At 33.3% G+C, this 23568-nt stretch overlaps 2 protein-coding genes, 1 long non-coding RNA gene and 1 pseudogene across 3 annotated transcripts; 3 read left to right on the top strand and 1 right to left on the bottom strand.

Annotated features, from left to right (window-relative positions):
- The first annotated feature begins 203 nt into the window (after positions 1-203).
- LOC146934551 (histone H3.2) lies at positions 204-872 on the top strand. Its single transcript, XM_085706456.1, has one exon. It carries the CDS (start codon positions 316-318, stop codon positions 724-726), a length of 411 nt encoding a protein of 136 aa, XP_085562582.1. The 5' UTR covers positions 204-315; the 3' UTR covers positions 727-872.
- Positions 873-2241: 1369 nt separating this feature from the next.
- LOC146934550 (protein tesmin/TSO1-like CXC 5) lies at positions 2242-8184 on the bottom strand. The gene is made up of 8 exons (XM_085706455.1): positions 7784-8184; positions 7284-7391; positions 7006-7183; positions 5955-6302; positions 4933-5036; positions 4751-4845; positions 3425-3844; positions 2242-2938 (listed from the first exon to the last, which is right to left on the bottom strand). The coding sequence occupies exons 1-8, from the start codon at positions 7957-7959 to the stop codon at positions 2547-2549; spliced, it is 1821 nt and encodes a 606-aa protein (XP_085562581.1). The 5' UTR covers positions 7960-8184; the 3' UTR covers positions 2242-2546.
- Positions 8185-11224: 3040 nt separating this feature from the next.
- On the top strand, positions 11225-12164 carry LOC146934549 (uncharacterized; annotated as a pseudogene).
- A 596-nt stretch (positions 12165-12760) lies between these two features.
- Positions 12761-13812, top strand: LOC146934548 (uncharacterized). The gene is made up of 2 exons (XR_015008465.1): positions 12761-13118; positions 13208-13812. It is a non-coding gene; the product is annotated as an uncharacterized LOC146934548 (long non-coding RNA).
- The last annotated feature ends 9756 nt before the right edge of the window (positions 13813-23568 follow it).

Genomic DNA, 23568 nt, shown 5'->3' with positions numbered 1-23568 from the left:
CACAATTCTAAAATTTAATAACAATAAAAATCAAATAATCCTATTGGTCAGTTTCACATGTCACGGATCGCGATCCGTGTATCCTTCCCCCGAGAAACGTATCACAACCGTAGATAGTTCCTCTTATCAACGATCACAAACTTCCCAAACTTCTAATCTAAAAAGTTTTCAATTCCCGCTTTTTCCTCATTATTCTCCACTCTATATATTCCAACAAACACTCCCATCCCAATCACACCACAATCGAATTTTCCTTCCCTCTATTTTCTTTAACTCAAATTTCCATTCCCACTCTCAATTTTCTCTCCGATCCAAATGGCTCGTACCAAACAAACCGCTCGCAAATCCACCGGAGGCAAAGCTCCAAGGAAACAACTCGCCACCAAAGCCGCTCGGAAATCAGCTCCAGCCACCGGAGGAGTGAAGAAGCCACACAGATTCCGTCCTGGAACTGTTGCTCTTCGTGAGATCCGCAAGTATCAGAAGAGCACTGAGCTTCTCATCAGGAAGCTTCCATTCCAAAGATTGGTTAGAGAAATCGCTCAGGATTTCAAAACTGATCTCAGGTTTCAGAGTAGCGCCGTTTCTGCTCTTCAAGAAGCCGCTGAAGCTTATCTTGTTGGTTTGTTTGAAGATACCAACCTTTGCGCTATTCATGCTAAGAGAGTTACCATTATGCCTAAGGATATTCAACTTGCAAGAAGAATCAGAGGCGAGAGGGCTTAGATCTGATGCATTTTATCTTTAATTTCGCTGTGTTTTTCTGTTAGGGTTTGGTTCATTTTAGTTTATCTTTTGTAATCTATGTTGAATCTTATCCTGTTATGTGTTCAGAATTGAGAAAGTCAATCTATTTGATTTCGTGTTATTAATCTTGAAATTTATTATTATTCAACTGTGAAATTCCGAAAAATTGACAGATACAGTTACTGCTTGACTTTAGGTTGAAATTGTTTTAATTGACAATAGATGAACCCTAACAAATTAAAATTGACCATATTAATTTGATTAAGACCTGCCAACCATAGATCTTGCACTAAAACCATGTGTCCATGTGCAAATTTCAAAGAATCAAAGATACACGAGTTCATTGTTGCTGAAATACCAGTTTGGGTATCAATTAACTGGATCGTTTAACCTATACTGTACCAAATACGAAGTCCAACATTTTCTATCCTAATAACATCAGCAAACTTCACTGTATCATACATGCCATGTTGCCAACATACATACTGCACTTGCTCTATGCTAATAACATCTCAGCATACCAATGCTTATATGTAATATACAAGTGAGAATTCTCACACTATCTGCTTATTTCATATTTGGCACACTATTTCTTTTAATTACTTAGTAGTAATTGAAGTGTTGAATATGAGTCGAAAGAGTGAGTGGCGACAATCTTTTTGAAGAAAATGGTTAGATATGACACTGGAATGGTGGAGCAACATTGGTTGAGGATTTGCGAAGACTCCAAAACCCAAGTAAAAAGTTTCGTGAGAATAGTGTTTGCAGAATGAAAAGAAACTTGATTTTAATGGAAATTTGTTTGTTTAGTAGTTTCATCATGCGTTTAATGGTACGCGCCATTTGCAGTCAACCGTTGTTTGCAATCAATTGTCGTAAAGGTGATGTTTGCGATCGCTCGTTTTTGCGACGTGACTCCTTGTCTGTGTCACACCCTTGAGTTGGACCTCTGGGTCGATACAACAACAGTAACAAATAATAACAACACTTGCCTTCACCTAGGCATGAATCTGGTAACTTTGTTTTTTGGTGATGTGTATACGTATCAATTTATTAGTATATTATAGCCAATAACTACATGATTGGATTTTGTATAGACTAACTTGATGTATCTAAAAAAAGTCATTTTTAATACATACATACTAATGCAGCTCATAATTGGCCTTCAAGATACACAACCTATGTTATTATTGCATCATAGAATTTTGGCCTTCAAAATAATAGACAATACATCTGTAATATAAAAACGATAACATGCTGTGAGGAAGTTCTAGTTCATCTTTACAATATGTTATAGAAGAATTGTAGGCAATACGAATATATACCATATGCAGATTTTTCAATTTCATTATGGTATCATTTGGAAAATGCAACTAAATCATGACACGTAAGTTGGATAAGAAAATGGAAAAACTTATAATTCTCTCAGGATCAAACTACAAAATCCTTTCTATATTAATATTGCACAAAGCAAAAGAAATGGAAAGGAAGAAGGAAAAAAAGCCCTAGAAAAAAGGGGAATTAGGTTACATTGTTTCTTTTATGAAATTACAATTATGTAATTTACAGGCAATGTTGAAGCTGAACAATTAATTCATATAAATATGAATTAGAACAACAAAATTGATAAAAGAAAATGGATCTTAGTTGGACTGGTTTTTCTGTAGGCTTTAACTGTAGGAATGCCAGAAAATGAAGAATGACAATGTTTTTCCATTACAGAGAGCACACATACAAAATTCTTCTAGTTTTACTTCCAAACGGTACCTCTGGTCATCTAAGTTAGACTCCTTCTATATCTATTGTTCGACCTTCGGCTTAATTTCCCCATTTTCTGAAACAAGACTGCAAGGGACCAAAGGTGTTGTTGAAGTGACGGTGTTGCAAGGGACCAAAGGCGTTGAAGTGATGGCATTGCAAGGGACCAAAGGTGTTGAAGTGATGGTGTTGCATGGGACCAAAGGTGTTGAAGTGATGGTGTTGCAAGGGACCATAGGTGTTGAAGTGATGGTGTTGCAAGGGACCATAGGTGCTGAAGTGATGGTGTTGCCAACTGCTTTGCCGACGTTATTACAGGTGGATCCCAGTCCTTGCTGTTGCGCTGCCTCAGTACTGGTATTTTCAGTGCGATTGATGATTGGGTCCTTTTGAGTCTCTAACTCACTTCTGGCTAATGAAGAACACTTCGTCTCTGAAATTAGGAAAAGAAATTAGGCACTTTAAAGTGTTACAAATAAAGCAGGCACTGCAAAAATATGCAAAAAATTTATATAGTATATTAGTTTGTGCAACAGTGCACGTATACAATAAATACACTACAGAAGTTGGATTGACATAGTTATTTTAATTGACATAGCAATAGAAAGCAGGTCTAACAATGCAATCACAAGTTAGTAGCAGCTGGTTATTTAACTAACAGTATTGATATAGACTGTCCATGAGATCTGCTGTAATTTGCGCTCTTTACAACTCAGTCATCCTTTATCAAAGTTCAGAACCATTCCCTATCTTCGATGCAAACTGAATATTTTTTGAAAATTGGTATCCAGTATCACAGTTCTCTAAATTGAAAGTTGAATGCATCTTTTTGCGAAAGTCCAAATGCTATGAACGGGGGGTTTTATGAAATTTTTGTAAGGAAAAATAATAACAATAAGAGAGAAAAATATTCACTTGCCATTTATTTCGCCCATAGTGATAACCCTATTAAGAAAATCTCTGAATTTCGTCAATACGATCCTCTCTTGCTCTGCATAGATCTCTTTCGTTCCTTGTCCATAAGGCAATTGTGAAGATGTGTTGCAAGCATGAGCCATCGACGCAGTTGAGGGGGCAGCAGTCATGAACATTGTATCTTGCTCGTCACACATCAATGCTAAAGTTCCAGGAGACATTGGCCTCCCTTTTGGAACATCAGCACCATCTGAACTGGAATTTTCAGGACTGGTTTTATCAGTTTGGTTTGCACTCGAACAATCATCAGCCACAACTTTCTCCCCATCAGCTTCCTTTTGGTTTGGTAATTGCTCTTGATTTGAGGAAGCAAGAGAAGTTTCTGTCCGATCTTCTGTGTGCTTATCTATTAAATTTTTCTGGTCTGCGCATATTAAACATGAGTTTGATATTGGTTAGTAACAATGAACATCGCCAATTGAATAGAATAATCGAAGGTTCTAGCCCAAAAACTTCAAAAGAATACACATAAACTAATGAATCACGTTTGTAAATGTTTCATAAATTGTTTCAGACAGTTAAACATTGAGGTATCTTAGGCACTCCATCCTAAATTCACCACAGTTATCTAATGACAAGCAATCCTGACAACTGGGTAGGTTTACCAAACATTTTGAGGCGCCATAGAATTAATTCCACTTCAAAATCAAAATATGTTTTAGGTCAGAAACAAGTTCTAATTGATCAAACATCCTTTCCTGCTTTTCCTACAGAGGAAGCTGCTGTTTACAGCTCAAAAGGTTGTATTTACCATTTGGCAAATCAAACTCTCAAACTCGTTTGACTACACGTAAACAAGGCAAGTAAAAGTGAGAGATAAGTTTTCTTTGATAATTATCTTGCTGATTCCATTTGTCAATCCATTGAGCTTGGTGAATAATTCTGAACCTTACTTTGGCTGAAATTTTGTTTAGTTTCATATATTCTGATATGATGCAGTTCAGTCTAGAGCTATAATTTAGAGAGTCGTCAGATGTAATTTAAACAAATTTTTATTTTTTTCTTGAAGAATTTAAACAAAATTCAATTTGCAAGACACAGAATTGACCATAATAGACAATGCCCGCTCATTAAATTAAGCTGCTAAAATTTCTTGAGATTTGTTTGGAAAGGGAAAAAGCGGGGTAAATGTGGAGAACTGAGAAAAATCCTTTCCAAATCAATATCAGTACACTCACATAAAGAAGATCCGACGAAAACACAAAACTGTATTCGTACTTCTGAAGCAAATAACACAATTGATGATGGGAATTTTAAAATGTCCATATACCTGTAAGTGTTTTTGTGGCCTGTCCAGATACTAGCACTAAAACAGAGCAAAGCTCCTTCAGGTGCTGTGGTTGTATGATGTCTGCTAAAAGAGACCTTCAACAGCAATCAAGTTAATGACTAAATGTATAAATCAAGTATATATGTATTATGTCATCATTTCATGAATTTAACCAATCCTACCTGTACATAAATTTTGAAGGGCCTAATGTTGAAGGTCCAACACGAGGTACTGGGACAGGAGACAAAGATGAAGAGGGTGCTGCAGGACCTCTGACAGGATTTGCCTGATAAGCATGAAAAAAAATATACTAATGTAGTTAGTGTGTATAAGTTGAGCAATATAAAAGCTCTTGATAGCTTCCACTCTCAACTGCAGGAAGCTTAAGTGAACTAGCAATTTAGCTTTTGGGTAAACTTTTTTTAGACCAGAAGTGAACTTATCGTGGTATTAAAATACAATTTCCAGCCTCACAGTCACATACTTGATTTTTCTCCATTCATTCAATTATAATAAGATTAGAAGCTGACACTGTTTTATATGAAGAAAATATGGAAGCTCAATGTGATACTGAAGCCACGAGAAAAGACTGAATTTTTGGAATGCACTCTCATTGTGAGCTTCAGTCGTCGTAGCAAAAGGCGTTTTCATTGAGAACCAGTAGGGGGGGGGGGGGGGTAGGCTTCGAAAAAGCAACCAAAGAATGAGAAACCCAAGGAAATGCTATTCTAATTGAAACTTAAACCTTAAACCTGCACCAAAGGGATTAGAGTGAATTCCACTATGAGTGTCGGACAGCCAGAATGGGCCATCGCAAACTCAAACTTTTGGATGAGTGTATAATATTATATCCCACATTGAGCAAAGATGGAAGCTTTATATTGTATTTATCTAAGCAATGAAGCCTTTCTTTCCAATAGGATAGTGTTTTGAGACAGTCTAGCTCTCTTCATGGGCTTGAGTTGAAATGAACACATTGGACCAAATCAAGGGAAGCATATATCAACTTAATAATAAAGACACAAGATCAAGCTTAAATGCATCTCTCAATTTAATTGGGAATATTTTTTTTTACTCCTAATGGGGAAATGTTACATGACTGCAAAATGCTGTCTCAATTGGATTAACTGTTCTATCCATTTCCCCAGTTTACCTAATTTCCAAAATAAACCCCTGAACTGCCTGCAGTATTATCAAGTTTTACCTGTTGTCCTAGCTTTCCAAACGATGGATCCCTGATGGACGGCCAGAGTTCCGAACCTTTTCTTTTTCTCGCTACTGGTGGTGATGAATAACCAGAGGAACCAATAGCTCCAGTTATAGCAGCATTGGCTGCCTGCTGAAGATACGCCATATTGTTGTTTTGATCTCCATGGAACAAAGCCTGTCGCTCTTCACTTCCTTCAAAGTTTTTGCAATCCATGCATTTACAGTTTTCAGAACAAAGAATGTTGGCTTGGAAACATTCACAGTACTTCTTGAGGCACCCAGATTTTTTACAATGACACCCCTTGTTGTGCTTTACCAATACTTTAACTTCCCCAGTCTCCTCCTACATTTATATTGAAGTCCATAGAAACATAAGAATAAAAATAAAAAATAAAAGATGTTTTGAGTAAGCAAAAAGGAAGGCAACACATTTTCCAACACAAGAAATGCCGGCTTTAATTTTTTTTTACTTATCTTGTTTATTGATTTTACAAGTATCTTAACAACAGGCTCTTGTCATGTCATAATTCCATACCATTGGAGGCCCAACTTCTGATGCAAATCCACTCTTATAGGGACGTGGTTGAAAAATATCAATAATCTGAATTACTTCATTTTAAATTGTGGGCATTTATTTATATACTTTATAATTTACATCCTCCTGCTTCTAATAAAAGGAAAAAATGTAAATAAGGAAACGAAAACTAAAATGCACTGGTTTCATTAACAAAGAAAAATTTAATAGAACAAAAAATTAATATATGTGGGGGGTATCCCTTATCAACAAAAATCCTCAATAACAAAGTAATAAAAATACTCCTTCTGTAACAAAATATAAGCAAAAATGCATCAAACAAAATTTGGTCCAAATAAATCAACTTTATTTGACTCAGATTTGCTTATATTTTGTTACGGAGGAGGGAGTAACAGACAATGATGCGCTAGCGGATCTAGTTAACAAATACAATATCTCAAACTGACCTCAATACAAAAAATTCACAACACGACACAAACACCAACCGTTACAAAAAGTTAAGCCTGCATACCTTGTTATCACGTGTTCCATGAGGACTGCTCGCAATTTTCGGCCTAAAGGCATTTGGATTGCGTTCTAAAGTTGCCTCAACGGCTTCTCGTCTTGCCGCTTCATTGTCAACATTGTTAAAACAATTTACACAGTTGCAACCATCGCAATATATCCCCGACGCAAAACATTCACAATATCTGCACATGTCATGTAAATGTTAGTTTCACATATCTTCCAATTGCAGCCAATAAGTTCCGGCAAAGGCGCAACAACAAGTGCATAGAGGATTTTGCTTACAGCTTTAAGCATCTTGAATGTTTACAATTGCACTGTTTTTGCTTCTTTGGAGTAGCATCTTTTGTCTCAAAGTTGGGTCTTGACTTTGATTTAGGAGATTCTGGTTTCCTGAATCAAATAAACACTAATTAAGCACTTCAAAAAAAGGAATATTACTGTTAGCATTTTATGAAGAAGAAAAGTCTCCAAAAAAGGCCATCATCAAATTTGAACCAATAACTTAGACTTCGCTTTTACCCTATTAACAAGAATCTCAATTTAAAAAATAATCAAAATATACTAAATTGTCAATAGCAAGAGATTAAATTACCTAATTTCTCAACCACAGAGTTGATGATACAACAATTCAATACAAAGTATAATTTTTTTGCTAATTACAAACAAAAAACATTGCGAATAATTTAAATTTAAAATAAAAAAAATAAATAAATTTGAATTCAAGAATTTCAAACTATGACATGAAAAAAAATAAAAATGAAAACTTTAAGCCTAAGACTGACCCCACTTTGGGTGCAGGAAGAGGAGGAAGTGTCGGCGGTGGTTGTGGGTGTTCCGGCAGAGGTGCAGTTACCGGCGTGCCACCAAAAGCGTTGAAATCGAGCTGCCTAGCAAGCTTCTTAACGGAATCCAATTGTGCGTTTTTTGGAGGGATATTACTACCCTCACCTTCACCCATTCGATCGCCCCAAAAATTCAACACACAAAAAAAAAAAAAATCAAAAATTTAACTTCACTGAAACAATAACAATAATCACAACAATTAGGGAAGAATTAATCTTGATTAAGAAAAGAAGTTGAAATTAATTGAGTTTCAGATCCCAAAAACGGCGCGAGGGACTTTGAGATGAATCTCTGAAACTCTCTTCTTTCTTTTTCTTCTTCTTCTTCTTCTTCCTCCCTCTCTCTCACGAGCTTTTGAATTTCAATTTTTTGTAAATTTTCTACGGTTGGATTTCGTTTTCAGTTTGATCATGCGGTTGTGGATTAAGGTTCTCATCGTAGGGTGCGAATTCATAGAACTATCGATCTAGTTTGTTTATCATCCGTTGGATTAAAAGCTATTTTCTATGAGATAACCTAACACCATCCTAAGGACTATTATGATCTCCTGCTCGCGGCACTCGTGTGTGAGGTGTACGTGTTGTTTGGTTATTAGTTGGTGCATGTGATTTCTGTGGGTTTCGAAACAGGAGATTCCTTTTCTAGTTAGGTTAAATTTAAAAAGGAAGGGGTAATAAAAGTGCAATAAATACAAAGAGAATTTGGCGCTAAAATAAGGGGGTCCAAGTCTCCCAATGTTGACTTGAGAATGTAAATTAAATTAGGGTTTCGTTAACAAGTGACACTTCTTAAAGATTCAAAAAATGTAAACAATTGATAATTTTTATGTATAAAAAATTGTTTTTTGATGTTTCAATGCGTTGAATACACAAATTCTAAAATAAAAATTTCATTTGAAACTTTTTATCAATTGTCCTTAAGACATTTGTTAGCCTTTTCTGTAAACTTATTTTGAATTATAACCCACTTAAGTTGGTCTGATAATGTCTTATGTTCAATTATCTCTGGTGTCAATTTAGGTGAGATAATTTATATTTTAAAAAAACATGTTGAATTATGATTATTTTTTATTTTTGTGTGAACCGTGTATTCTCTTCACGCAATTAAATATATTAATCTTTCAAATCGAGTAAGATTATAGATGACAAAATTGTTTTCAAAAGATTTAATATTGTTGCATTTTCAAAGATAAATTTGAATTCACTTCTCAAAACCATTTGGAGTGACTCTTACCCATAAAGTGCTCGAGTTATGACTCTTACTCAATTTTTTCTCTACTGGTAAACATCCTAACTACAAAACTCTCAAACACCAAAGTGTTGGAGAATTGTGAACTCAAATTTGCATTCCAACAAATTAAATGCTTTTGCAATTTTTGACCATTTGAGTTTAAAGTACAACAACAAGGCACATAGGGAGAGGGGAGTGCTTCCTCGCTCTTCATCAACCACGTCCTTGATAATATCCTATGTTTCCATCCTTGTTTTTCATCACGAGCAGATTTTCTCTCTTATTTTCATATATGTGGATTTAAGGTCTCTGTGGAGATCCGATCTTAAAATTAACAATTTTTACCATGATCGGATTCGATTCTTTATGATTGGGGCACAAAAGGTAAACAAAACGAGGCATAGTGATCAATCTCAAAGTCTAAATTATTTTCTTCGTTCTTTCATTTTTTTTGGAAAACTCCTAATAATAAGACTTATAATTTTCTTTTTAATTTATATAGACTTTCCGTGTATAATTTTTTTTACATATACATTTAATAATATGTTGTCACATCAATTAATAAGGTATGGCAAGTCATATGATTGAAACTCATTCAATTAAACTCAAAAAATAAAAAAGGATTTTTTTTTTGTGTAAAAAAAAAAGATTTGTTAAACATGTGCTTATTTAATGTTAATACAACCAATGCACCTTGTAGGGTTGTATACTGTCCACACCCAAAATGTCTAACCTGCTCTCTTACAAGACCGGAATAACCACTCCATTTGCATGGCTTACACCACAGTTTTCTCAACTTCAGTTTTTGACTAGGATAGGCTTACTACATCGTGTAATATGGGGGACAAGGATGGGTGGGCAGGCTGGAGAGTACTTCCCGTCCCTGCACTCTGCTAACGTCCTTAGCTCCAAGTGAGATGATAAATTTTTTGGTGATGGCAACAAGCAATGGATTCATAAATTTCAATAAGCGAGGTCAATGCATATACGTAAAATTATAAAATATCCTTTATTATAAAAGCTAGACTTGCTTGGCTATCATGTTTGCCCTAATCCTCCCTACTTTGCCCTAATTCCCTAGCTTTTTTCCCTCCTAAACATGTACTAATTGCTCGAGTAATCTCATCCGTTCAAGCACTTGATCACATCCGTTTATTCAAACTTGAAAAAAGTTCTCTCACTTCGTTAATGCAATTGAATACGTATTAAAGCCTAATCAAGTAGGTCAACAATCCCCTACAATAATTGCTAATTCCCCTACACTAATTGCTAATCAGAAATAACATAAACATCCCTTAGAAAGTGGCAATTGAAAATGTTTCAAGCATACATTTTTTACACTATACTGTTTCACGCATACACTAATTCCTATCACATTATTCTACTGACATTTCAATGTTTCACGCATGCATTTTTTACACTATATTGTGCTATCTGATATAGAGTGATAGGAAGATATTCGTTTCAAGGTGAAATTTCCATCGAATTTTACCACTAAAGTTAAATGTTCGTTCTTCACAGGAATTACTTTTAAGTCGCATATTTTCGTATAGGAATTGCTTTTAATTGCTTTTATGCATTATGCACTAATCACTCTACCAATTACTACCTATTAAAAGCAATTATGACGTACTTATTTCAAATATTAACACGTATCGAGGTTGATTCGATTTTGAATATTAATTATAACATACTGTTAATGGCAATTAAGAACGTAGTTAATGGCTTGAAAACGTCGTTAATGAGAATTAAAAACTTTTAAGTCGCATATTTTAGTATAGGAATTACTTTTAAATGCTTTTATGCATTATGCACTAACCACTCTACCAATTACTACCTATTAAAAGCAATTATGACGTACTTATTTCAAAAATTAACACGTATCAAGGTTGATTCGATTTTCAATAGTAATTATGACGCAGTGTTAATGACAATTAAGAACGTAGTTAATGACTTGAAAACGTCGTTAATGGCAATTAAAAACTTTTGAATAGTAATTATTACCAATAGAAGACTATGATCATTCACATTTGAAACTAACGAAGATAATTGCCAAATACCTTTTTAAATACCACTTAGAGTTGCTAATACAACCATTCTCGACTTTAAGCAAATTTAAGCAAATATAACTCTTTCTTGCACTTGCTAATATGACAAACATTTTCACCCCCATTTCAGCTGTGACAGGTGGAAGGAAGGATTTGAAGTTGATTGTCCGTGTGACCTATATATGGCTGATCCGTGATAAGGAAAATCCAGACGATATTATCTTCATGAACATGATATTGGTTGATGAGAAGGTATATTATATAAATCGATTGTATAAATAAATGATCCTTTTTTCAAGTTGCCACTATGATAACATATACTATGGTTTATATTTGATGACATGTTATTTTTTGTTTAGCGAGGACGGATCGATGCCACTGTTCGTAAGTTCCTGGTGCCAACAATTCAAGGAATGGTTGAAGAAGGAGGAACATATAAGCTAGAGAATGTCATGGTAGGATTTAATGAGGGGCCTTACAAACCCTTGCCATACAAGCACAAACTTAACATGTCGGCAAATGCGAGATTTACTAAGGTGAATGCAGGCAATTTACCTCGGAACATGTTTGAATTCATGTCTTTCAAATACATTTTGATCTCTCCGGCAAAGAATGGATCTTACACTCGAGGATTTAGAGTAAGCTATGCCATTAACAATATTGAGATAACTTTATTTCAACTAATGACTTTATTCTCATGATCGAGTTAATTGAGTTATTTGGTGTGTCAGGAACACAAGGATCCGTTGCTCTCTTTGGGGTGAATTTGCAACTGATATTGAAAACTACTTTTCAACCCATGACAACACTAAGCATGTTGTGCTGATTGTACAGTTTCGCAGATTGAGGAAGTATATGGGTAAATTTTTTAGTTATGTCTTATGGAAAGTTCAGTGTACTCACCGTACTTATGACTTTATTACTAAATTAACTAATATTTAACGAATAAACAGGTACAATGGGCGTGGCGAATTCGTTTTTCGGGTCCAAGGTTATCATGGATGGTGATCTTCCTGAAGTTGAAGATTATAAAAAGGGGTAAATAATAGATTTTGATCAATAGTCACGACAATTCTAATGTATCTTGATGGTTAATGTTCAAACTTTTTTGTTATGTATGCTACCATTTTATTTTGTTATGTATTCTATAAAACTTCTATCGGCAATGTATGGTTACGTTATTTTCATAAAGAATTCGATTACCTTCTACGTGGTAGGACCCGTGTGGTAGCACGGGTCATTTGTCTAGTCTAGTTAAAGTAATACTACTATTTTATTTAAAAAGTCATATATTTAATGTAAAATGTATAAGTTCTAAAACAAACTTATCCCTTATTCTTAAAAGTTGTTACGGGTTGCAACAACTAAACCCTACAAATTTGCCTCTAATTTTGCTGCATTAAATGCTAATCAGGTTAACCCTAAAAATATTTCCCTCCTAAATTCATGCCAATTTGAATTTCGAATTTTTCCTTTAAAAAAATAATTAAAAAATCGGTGGCATTTAATTCATTCCAACTTCCGAGAGTTGTTTTCTACTCTTTCAAATTTTTTGTCTTTTCATTATCATATTGGAAAATTGTCACAATTATTAATCGGTGACCGCTTTCCAAGTTTCTCTTCATTTTTCAAGTTCTACTTCATGACTCATTCTCTCAAATTTCACTTCTTCTTCTACTTCATGACTCATTTTCTCACACTCCTCTGCAATAATCTTCTGCAAAAGTTTGTTTTTGTGATTGGAGATTGTTTTCTTATACCATGTTTGTTTGCCCATTTTCCATGAACTTTTAGATTACTCTTTTCTATATTTTTTCTTCAAAAAGATAGCCTTTTGTTCTTCCCTTTCCTTTTGTTCTTCGTCGACAAACGTGCTCTATTTAAGGTGGAAGTTAGTGACGCAAATTTGTTCCGCAACTGGCAGAGTTTTACTGTGAAGAAATTAACTCTTGATGATGATACCATCAATCGTTTCCTAACATTACACGGTCTTAATGTAAGAGTTATCCTTTCTTTGCGAAATCACGTTTGTAAAAGTATCTTCGTATTTTATTTGAATTGCATTTTCTGGTGTATATTTTCCAGGAAGTGAATGAGGGAGACCAGGCGATGTGCGTGGGTGCAGTCACGAGGAAGGTCATTGAGGGCGGAGATTCAAACAGCAAAGACGAGAGTTTCGAGTTGGGTGAAAGCCCGACAAGCAAATCACTAGGAAAACGGGCAGTAGGGAACGTTGAAGGTCTTGATTCTACTCAAGTTGAGACTGGCTAAGCGTCCGCAACAAAAGAGCCAAAAATGATCTGCCTCTAGAGTTCAGCTTCAAAGATCAATTAACCAGTCTGCGTTGGTGTTCTGAATTAAGTGCTGAAAAATCATGGAATGTTTTTTTTGTTTGGGTTTTTAATGCCTTTCTGTCTGTGTCCTTTGTTTGTAGTGTGAATGTGAACTATGTGGTGTATTTACTGCTTTTATTTGCATGTGCTCTTTTATGTATTGTTTGAGCCATGCCCTGCTTTCATGTACCCTTTTTTATATTGTCGTCATTTTACATAATTATATCTTTCAGTCTTCTATGTGGGATATGCATTGGAAGTGCATTGTTTGGCTGATTTTGTATACGCACCCAGTTGCGTTGTGTCCGTGTCTGTATGTTTCATCTGATTAATATAAGTATTTGGTTTTAATTGTGATTCTCTATATCATCTGGTATAAATTTTCTGCATCTATCAATGCACATAGTTTGTGTATCTGGCGCACTTCGAACATGTGATTTCAGTCTTCCATGTGTGGAAAATAATTGCCACTCACAAACATTTAGTTGACTGGAAGATTGTTGCTAAAGATTACTTGACAAATACATAAATAAATCGACTGAAAGATATTCTTTAGTTGCACAACCCAAATTTCATTGATTTAGGGATGGCACATTTAAACCTGAGAACACCTTAGACCTCATAAAACAAGATCTATACATTTGTTTTCAGTTCTCACATAAGATAGGCATGTGATGATTATATTATCATTCTATAAATTTCCATTTACAGCATATGATTGTCATAGTAGCTGAACCCAATTCTTTGAATTCTGTATGTGGCATATAAGAGAATCCGATGTGCATATTAATGTATTGATTTTAGGAGAGCTATGACTGCAGGTAATATGATATTTTTGGACTAAAATGGTCATACTCAGGTTTGTAGCAAGCAATTTGTTCTAATCTTGGTGGTCATTAGAACATGTGATGATTATATTATCATTCTATAAATTTCCATTTACAGCATATGATTGTCATAGTAGCTGAACCCAATTCTTTGAATTCTGTATGTGGCATATAAGAGAATCCGATGTGCATATTAATGTATTGATTTTAGGAGAGCTATGACTGCAGGTAATATGATATTTTTGGACTAAAATGGTCATACTCAGGTTTGTAGCAAGCAATTTGTTCTAATCTTGGTGGTCATTAGAACATGTGCTCAGCAGTGGCGTATCCAGGACCCTGAAGTAGGGGGTGCAAATTTTTTAACTTATTAATGTTATAAATTTTAATATATATATATATATATATATATATATATATATATATATATTGACCTACTTATTTCTCTCGGTATTTAATTAGTATGCATCGATGAGACATTGCACAAAAAATTTTGTTTTGAATAATATACATTATCTAACTTTTAAAAAAAAAAAATATACACAATCTAACTTATTTGCAAAGATTTTCTCGAAAAAAAAAACTTATTTGCGAAGATATAACAAATATATTTGATTGGTGCAGTGGATAATTAATTATAAATGCAGCCCTATAACATGAATGGATGATAATTGTAGATGCAGGCCGAAGCCCTATAACATGAATTCTATACTCGTGTTATTTTTTTTGGCTTTTAATTGATAAAAATCTTCCAAATAATTAAATAAATAAAATAATAGTAACACTTTATCTTCCAAACAATTAAATAAATAAAATAATAGTAACACTTTGAAAGTCAAAATATTTGTAGTAGATGTGCGCGTCAGTATTCAGTATGCACCACACCAATTAATACAGAGCTGCGTGCATCACTCAGACAGCAGGTGCAAAACAAAAATACCAGGGTGTGCAAGTAGCAATGATAGTAGAAAAACTGATGCAAGTTTGAGAAATTCAGGGCGATGTGCGTGGGTGCAGTCACGACGGAGGTCATTGAGGGCGGAGATTCAAACAGCAAAGACGAGAGTTTCGAGTTGGGTGAAAGCCCGACAAGCAAATCACTAGGAAAACGGGCAGTAGGGAACGTTGAAGGTCTTGATTCTACTCAAGTTGAGACTGGCTAAGCGTCCGCAACAAAAGAGCCAAAAATGATCTGCCTCTAGAGTTCAGCTCCAAAGATCAATTAACCAGTCTGCGTTGGTGTTCTGAATTAAGTGCTGAAAAATCATGGAATGTTTTTTTTGTTTGGGTTTTTAATGCCTTTCTGTCTGTGTCCTTTGTTTGTAGTGTGAATGTGAACTATGTGGTGTATTTACTGCTTTTATTTGCATGTGCTCTTTTATGTATTGTTTGAGCCATGCCCTGCTTTCATGTACCCTTTTTTATATTGTCGTCATTTTACATTATTATATCTTTCAGTCTTCTATGTGGGATATGCATTGGAAGTGCATTGTTTGGCTGATTTTGTATACGCACCTAGCTGCGTTGTGTCCGTGTCTGTATGTTTCATCTGATTAATATAAGTATTTGGTTTTAATTGTGATTCTCTATATCATCTGGTATAAATTTTCTGCATCTATCAATGCACATAGTTTGTGTATCTGGCGCACTTCGAACATGTGATTTCAGTCTTCCATGTGTGGAAAATAATTGCCACTCACAAACATTTAGTTGACTGGAAGATTGTTGCTAAAGATTACTTGACAAATACATAAATAAATCGACTGAAAGATATTCTTTAGTTGCACAACCCAAATTTCATTGATTTAGGGATGGCACATTTAAACCTGAGAACACCTTAGACCTCATAAAACAAGATCTATACATTTGTTTTCAGTTCTCACATAAGATAGGCCTGTGATGATTATATTATCATTCTATAAATTTCCATTTACAGCATATGATTGTCATAGTAGCTGAACCCAATTTTTTGAATTCTGTATGTGGCATATAAGAGAATCCGATGTGCATATTAATGTATTGATTTTAGGAGAGCTATGACTGCAGGTAATATGATATTTTTGGACTAAAATGGTCATACCCAGGTTTGTAGCAAGCAATTTGTTCTAATCTTGGTGGTCATTAGAACATGTGATGATTATATTATCATTCTATAAATTTCCATTTACAGCATATGATTGTCATAGTAGCTGAACCCAATTCTTTGAATTCTGTATGTGGCATATAAGAGAATCCGATGTGCATATTAATGTATTGATTTTAGGAGAGCTATGACTGCAGGTAATATGATATTTTTGGACTAAAATGGTCATACTCAGGTTTGAAGCAAGCAATTTGTTCTAATCTTGGTGGTCATTAGAACATGTGCTCAGCAGTGGCGTATCCAGGACCCTGAAGTAGGGGGTGCAAATTTTTTAACTTATTAATGTTATAAATTTTAATATATATATATATATATATATTGTACTTGCAAAAAGTACGGTAAGGATTCTAGGGCTAGGAATCGTATGCTAGGGTTTTAGACTGATGATTAGATGCCTTGAGAATGCTCTCAAGAGTGGTATTTATAGCCTGCTATGGGCTTGAGCTTCGGTTGCTTGGTTTCCAAGCAACAGGGGTATTTGTGTATTTTGGGGATTTTGGGCGGTTGCCAGAGGCTTCTAGAAGTTTAATGAGGCGGCGCCCTTTAGGGGGCGCGCCAGGGCTCAGGAATCCTTCTGGAGGGCGCCCAGGCCTTTCCGGAGGGCGCCCAGGCCTTTCTGAAGGGCTTAGAGCCTTTTTTGGAGGGCTTCTACGCCCTTAGGAATATGATGACGGTCCACAGCCCCCCAAGCACAAGTCTTGGGACAAGGCGAAGTGATGATGACATGCGAAGAGTCTTTCTGGGATCATTTGATTCATTTAGGAATATGATGACGGTCCATATATATATATATATATATATATATATATATATATATATATATATTGACCTACTTATTTCTCTCGGTATTTAATTAGTATGCATCGATGAGACATTGCACAAAAAATTTTGTTTTGAATAATATACATTATCTAACTTTTTAAAAAAAAAATATACACAATCTAACTTATTTGCAAAGATTTTCTCGAAAAAAAAAACTTATTTGCGAAGATATAACAAATATATTTGATTGGTGCAGTGGATAATTAATTATAAATGCAGCCCTATAACATGAATGGATGATAATTGTAGATGCAGGCCGAAGCCCTATAACATGAATTCTATACTCGTGTTATTTTTTTTGGCTTTTAATTGATAAAAATCTTCCAAATAATTAAATAAATAAAATAATAGTAACACTTTATCTTCCAAACAATTAAATAAATAAAATAATAGTAACACTTTGAAAGTCAAAATATTTGTAGTAGATGTGCGCGTCAGTATTTAGTATGCACCACACCAATTAATACAGAGCTGCGTGCATCACTCAGACAGCAGGTGCAAAACAAAAATACCAGGGTGTGCAAGTAGCAATGATAGTAGAAAAACTGATGCAAGTTTGAGAAATTCAGGGTGTGCAGGTGCACACCCTCAAAGCTACCTAGCTCCGCCCCTGGTGCTCAGCTATCATCCCATCTGTCAATATTTCTTCAATTGGGGCTACATTCTAATTAAATATATATGTCTATATTGTTGACTTCACAACATTTATACCCTGTAGAAATGAAAGAGCACACATGGGCCGGTTATGTTCTTAGATGACTTTCATTAAGGTGGGTGAGATCTACAATCATTATAATTATTTTTGCAGTTTTACGCTTATTTTATGAGGTTATTATACGTACTCAACATGTAATGTATTGATCCTTGATTTATACATGATTTTGTTCCAAAGTTATATTGTGAAAGAAAGAACCCGAAGAATAATGAATGCCAACAAGTCAATGCTTTAAGGCATCATTGGATTTAATACTAATTCTTTTAACACCAAGTGACTCTTAAATATGTTTAGTTTACCATTATCTACAAACATGATCATTGCAAAACATTAATTATAAACGATGCTTATCCTAGATAATATAGCTATAGTATTTCACATTGTTTTAATTTATCGTCTTTCATGTGATGTTGAACTCCTAAATTTCTAATTTATTGAGTTCATATTGACCCGTGCGATAGCACGGGTCGGCGATCTAGTTATTTTGAACATCTTAACATGTGCAAGCAATTGCACATGATAGAAAAACCCTTTTAACAAATACTAATAAGAAACTATTTTCTAGATTCATTGAATGTATACAAAATACATTAGATATTCAATGAACATAAAATTTAGTTTTTTAGTTATAAATGTGACCGAAAAGAGTCAACATTCAATTTAAAGTTCGGGGTAAAATCATCTCATTATTGGTTGAAATAAAATAAAAAAAGTAGGGTCAACTGACCCCAATGCACATAAGGTGCATCCATGCCCGATTGCAACTCACAACCATTTGAATACACCATTTTTTTTTTTGAAATGGAATTTGGATCTTTTTTGAATGGAATTTGGATATACTATTTGAGCACGCACACATATTTGAGAAAAGATAAAAAAAAGAACTAAATACCGTATATTTTTTAAAATAATTAAATGATATGTATTTCTATGTGTGCGTTAATATAGTGTTCCAAAATAACTGTGACCATCAAAGTATTTTCATAGCGTCACACACCCAAAGATACTTTGGGCATACAAGTATACTCTTTTACAATTTGCATGAGTATTTTCAACCTTTAATACGTTATGGAATACAATCTGCAGTAAGTTCACAACATTTAACTTGAACCAATTTAATTTTTCATCTTGCATTGATTGAAATAAATAAAATCGTCGTGTTCACCCAGACCTGTGATCACCCCACACCATGTTCTATGGCAAAGGCTACGGTGGGAGACCACTTTAGGTCTCCTACCGTAGGAGACTTGAATTTTTTTTTTTTGTGTGTTTGCAAAATAGATGTGAACCATTTGATGTATTTAAAAGTATTTTAATGGCTGAGATTTGATTTTATTCTTACCTCCTAAGATTCTAATTTTTTAACATGTATATTGATTTAAAAGATACAATTGATTTTTAAATCACAATTAACAAAGGGTATTTTTGGCATTGTAGAAAAAATGACTAGTAAATTCCAGAACCAATATATCTTCTCTCTAACAAACACAAGTTCATACACGTTTTGGTTCTGTACACGTTTTGGTTTCGAAAGCAATAGAAGTTCAAAGAACATGAACATGAAGATTGCTTTCTGAAATCAACATTCATACGGTCGTCGGCAAAATGCAGAATACGTTAACGTCGGCGGGGACGGCGGCTCCGACAAATATCTTAAAAACAATGTCATTTGCTTGTGGATTTGCGACATAAGTATGTGCTTTCTCCTTGACTTTCAAATCCGATCAAAACTACGTAAAAATTGTTGAATTTCATTGTGTAGTGTGCGAGATTCGGTTGGATCGGTTTACGGGTCGAAAAACCCGTTTTGCAGACGACGGGCGAAGAAGAAGACAATTAAAAAAAGGGTTAATACATTTTTACCCCCCTGTAATATAGGCGAGTTCCGGTTTTCCCCCCTGTAAAAAAGATTCTTTCGATTCCAACCCTGAAATATGAAGATTCCGTCGAAAACACCCCTGGTCAAATCTGGCACACGCCAGGTGCTAATGTGGCGCGCCACGTCATCTTTTTTGATGACGTGGCACGCTGACTGTATAATTATTTTTATTTTTTATTTTTTTAATAAGGACACGTGGCATTTCCTATTTTTTTAAAAAAAATTTTTTTTTAATAAAAAAAAATATTTTTTTAATAATTAAAAAAATATTTTTTTTTAAAAAATAAAAAAAAAGAAAAAAATTCTTAACAAATAAAAAAAATGAAAAAAAATTCTGGAAAAAAATACCGAAATTTTTTTAAAAAAATTGGAAAAATTAATAAAAATGAAAACAAAAATCTGGAAAATTTTAAAAATAAAAAGTAAAATCTGGAAAAATTAAAAAAATGAAAACATTATGGAAAAAATTAATAAATTTTGAAAAATTCATATTTCCAGATTTTTTCAATACCGGAAAAATGAAAAAAAAATAATATTTTTTTCGGAAAGTACTTGTCATTCAACAGTATAACATGATTTATATACCGGTGTCAATCAATATACATTGTATCCTGTTATTCGGACATGGTTTTTATAAATATGAATAATCTTCAAATTTTTGAAAATGACCAATCTTGAAATTTTTGAAAAAAGATTAATCATATTTACAAAAACTAAATTTTCGAAAAAAAAATATGGTATTTGAGTCAAACATAATTCATATTTTTTTTGAAAAACATACAAACTGCTCAAAACATTTTTTATGTTAGTGTCTACTAGTTTCAATGGTATTTGAGTCAAACATAATTTATATTTGTTTTACTATTTGAACTTCTACTATTTAAATATTTTTTTCGAAAATTCATATTTTTTTATCTTTTTTTTTTCGAAAATTTAGTTTTTGTAAATATGATTAATCTTTTTTCAAAAATTTCAAGATTCATCATTTTCAAAAATTTGAAGATTAATCATATTTATAAAAATCATGTCCGAATAACAAGATACAATGTATATCGATTGACCCCGGTATATAAATCATGTTATACGGTTGAATGACAAGTACTTTCCGAAAAAAAATATGATTTTTTTTTTCATTTTTCCGGTATTGAAAAAATCTGGAAATATGAATTTTTCAAAATTTATTAATTTTTTCCATAATGTTTTCATTTTTTTAATTTTTCCAGATTTTACTTTTTATTTTTAAAATTTTCCAGATTTTTGTTTTCATTTTTATTAATTTTTCCAATTTTTTTAAAAATTTTTCGGTATTTTTTTATTTTTTTCCAGAATTTTTTTTCATTTTTTTTATTTGTTAAGAATTTTTTTCTTTTTTTTTATTTTTTTAAAAAAACTTAAAAAAAATAGTTTTTTAATTATTAAAAAAATATTTTTTTTATTAAAAAAATATTTTTTTTATTAAAAAATAGGAAATGCCACGTGTCCTTATTAAAAAAATAAAAAATAAAAATAATTATACAGTCAGCGTGCCACGTCATCAAAAAAGATGACGTGGCGCGCCACATCAGCACCTGGCGTGTGCCAGATTTGACCAGGGGTGTTTTCGACGGAATCTTCATATTTCAGGGTTGGAATCGAAAGAATCTTTTTTACAGGGGGGAAAACCGGAACTCGCCTATATTACAGGGGGTAAAAATGTATTAACCCTTAAAAAAAAGGCGAAAAAAAAAATTAACAAATTTTGGGAAAAAGAAACCAAGTCTCGAACCAGAGACCAATAGCACATGGCACAAAACAGGCAACATATATACCCAACTGCACCACACATACACATCCACATTTTTCGGATTTTGATTGTATTTAATTGTTGTTACCAGTTTTGAATAGTAATCAAATAATCAATAATTTAATTCATTTTATTATGGATTTTTATATATAGCAAATCTTAGATAGAGACAAGCCTAAATAAAATTTATATTGACACACGTACATGAAAGATAAAATTTTAAAGAGAAACGATATTAAATTTTTTGACTATATTATTTTCTTTTAAATTTTATCTTTTATGTGTGTGTCCGATTTTTTTGATTTGGAGTTGTTTTCAACTAATAATTTCTCTTCAATAAAATAAATCCAATCGTTGAATAGGACCTAAGTGGGAATGCAACGGTGACTATATTTTTGATTTGGAGTTGAATTCGACAGTTGACTATATTATTGGTTCATTCTTAGTTCAATTAGGTCATATGCAACGGTGGGAATGATTTTGTTTGATACTGCTTGTCGTTTGGGTTAGTTTGTGAAGGGATTGTTTGATAATCTTACTAAGACTAACTTCCGTTCTACGAGAACCATCTTCGGAACTTAGATTCTTATCTTTGATAATCTTACTAAGTCTCTTTTCGTTCTATGAGAATCTTCTTAAGGACCAAAATTCTTATTTATGACAATCTTAGTTAGGCTAACTTCCGTTCTGTGAGAATCTTCTTAACAGCTTAGATTCTTATCTATGATAGTCTTACTAAGACTAACTTTCGTTATGTGAGAATCTTCTTAAGAATTTAGATTCTTATCGTTGATAATATTACTAAAACTAACTTCCATTCTATGAGAATATTAGTAATACTTACTTTAGTTATGGGAGAATCTTTGAAAGACTGATTATCCATTCTATGAGATTCTTAGTAATACTTACTTCAGTTATACGAGAATCTTTGAAACCCGACTATTCATTATATGAGAATGTTAGCAATACTTACTTCAGTTGTACAAGAATCTCTGAAAGACCGATTATCCATTCTATAAGAATCTTAACAATACTTGCTTTAGTTAAATGAGAATCTCTGAAAGACTGACAATCTAGCTAAGACTAACTTTCTTACCTATGATAATCTTACTATGACTAACTTCCATTATGTGAGAATCTTCTTAAGACATTAGATTCTTATTTTTTATAATCTTACTAAGACTAACTTCCGTTTTATACGAATCTTCCCAACAATTAAGATTCTTACCTATGACAATCTAACTAAGACTAAATTCCTTTCTATGAGAATCTTTCCAACAACTAAGATACTTACCTGTAACATTCTAACTAAGACTAATTTACTTACTATGAGAATCTTCCCAACAACTAAGACCAACTTCATTTCTTTGAGAATCTTCCCAACAACTAAAATTCTTACATATAACAATATAACTAAGACTAATTCCCTTTCTATACAACTAAGATTCTTACATGTGATAATCTAACTAAGACTAACTTACTTTCTATGAGAATCTTCCCAACAACTAAGATTATTACCTGTAACAATCTAACTAAAACTAATTTTCTTTCTATAATTTTTTTTTCAATTATATCTCTAATTAATACTATATTCATCACTCTCAATTCAATATATTATACTTTTCATTTATGATAAGAAGAAATTCTTAAGTAACAAAGTCTGAATTGTTTTGTATTGTGAACACCACTGATTGTATATCAAGTGTTCAATCTCGAAGTATGTTTGTCTATCGACTGAGACGTACCCAACTGACAAATGGTATCAAACAAAATCATTCCAACTGTTGGATTTGGATATGGCCTAATTGATTTGATTCTCCTTATTATCCGATTCTCTTTATTTGTTAAATAAATTGCATAAAACAATACTCGGTCAGACTTTTAATATCACTAATTTAGTGGGTTTCATGGTCAATTTTCTATTAAATAACAACTGTGTTTTGC

Source organism: Medicago sativa, chromosome 4 (assembly GCF_051527215.1).
Source record: "Medicago sativa cultivar Bolivia chromosome 4, Bolivia_mono, whole genome shotgun sequence".
NCBI lineage: Eukaryota > Viridiplantae > Streptophyta > Magnoliopsida > Fabales > Fabaceae > Medicago > Medicago sativa.
The sequence above is the reverse complement of the archived record's forward strand: the minus strand, read 5'-3'. Positions and strand labels throughout refer to the sequence as shown.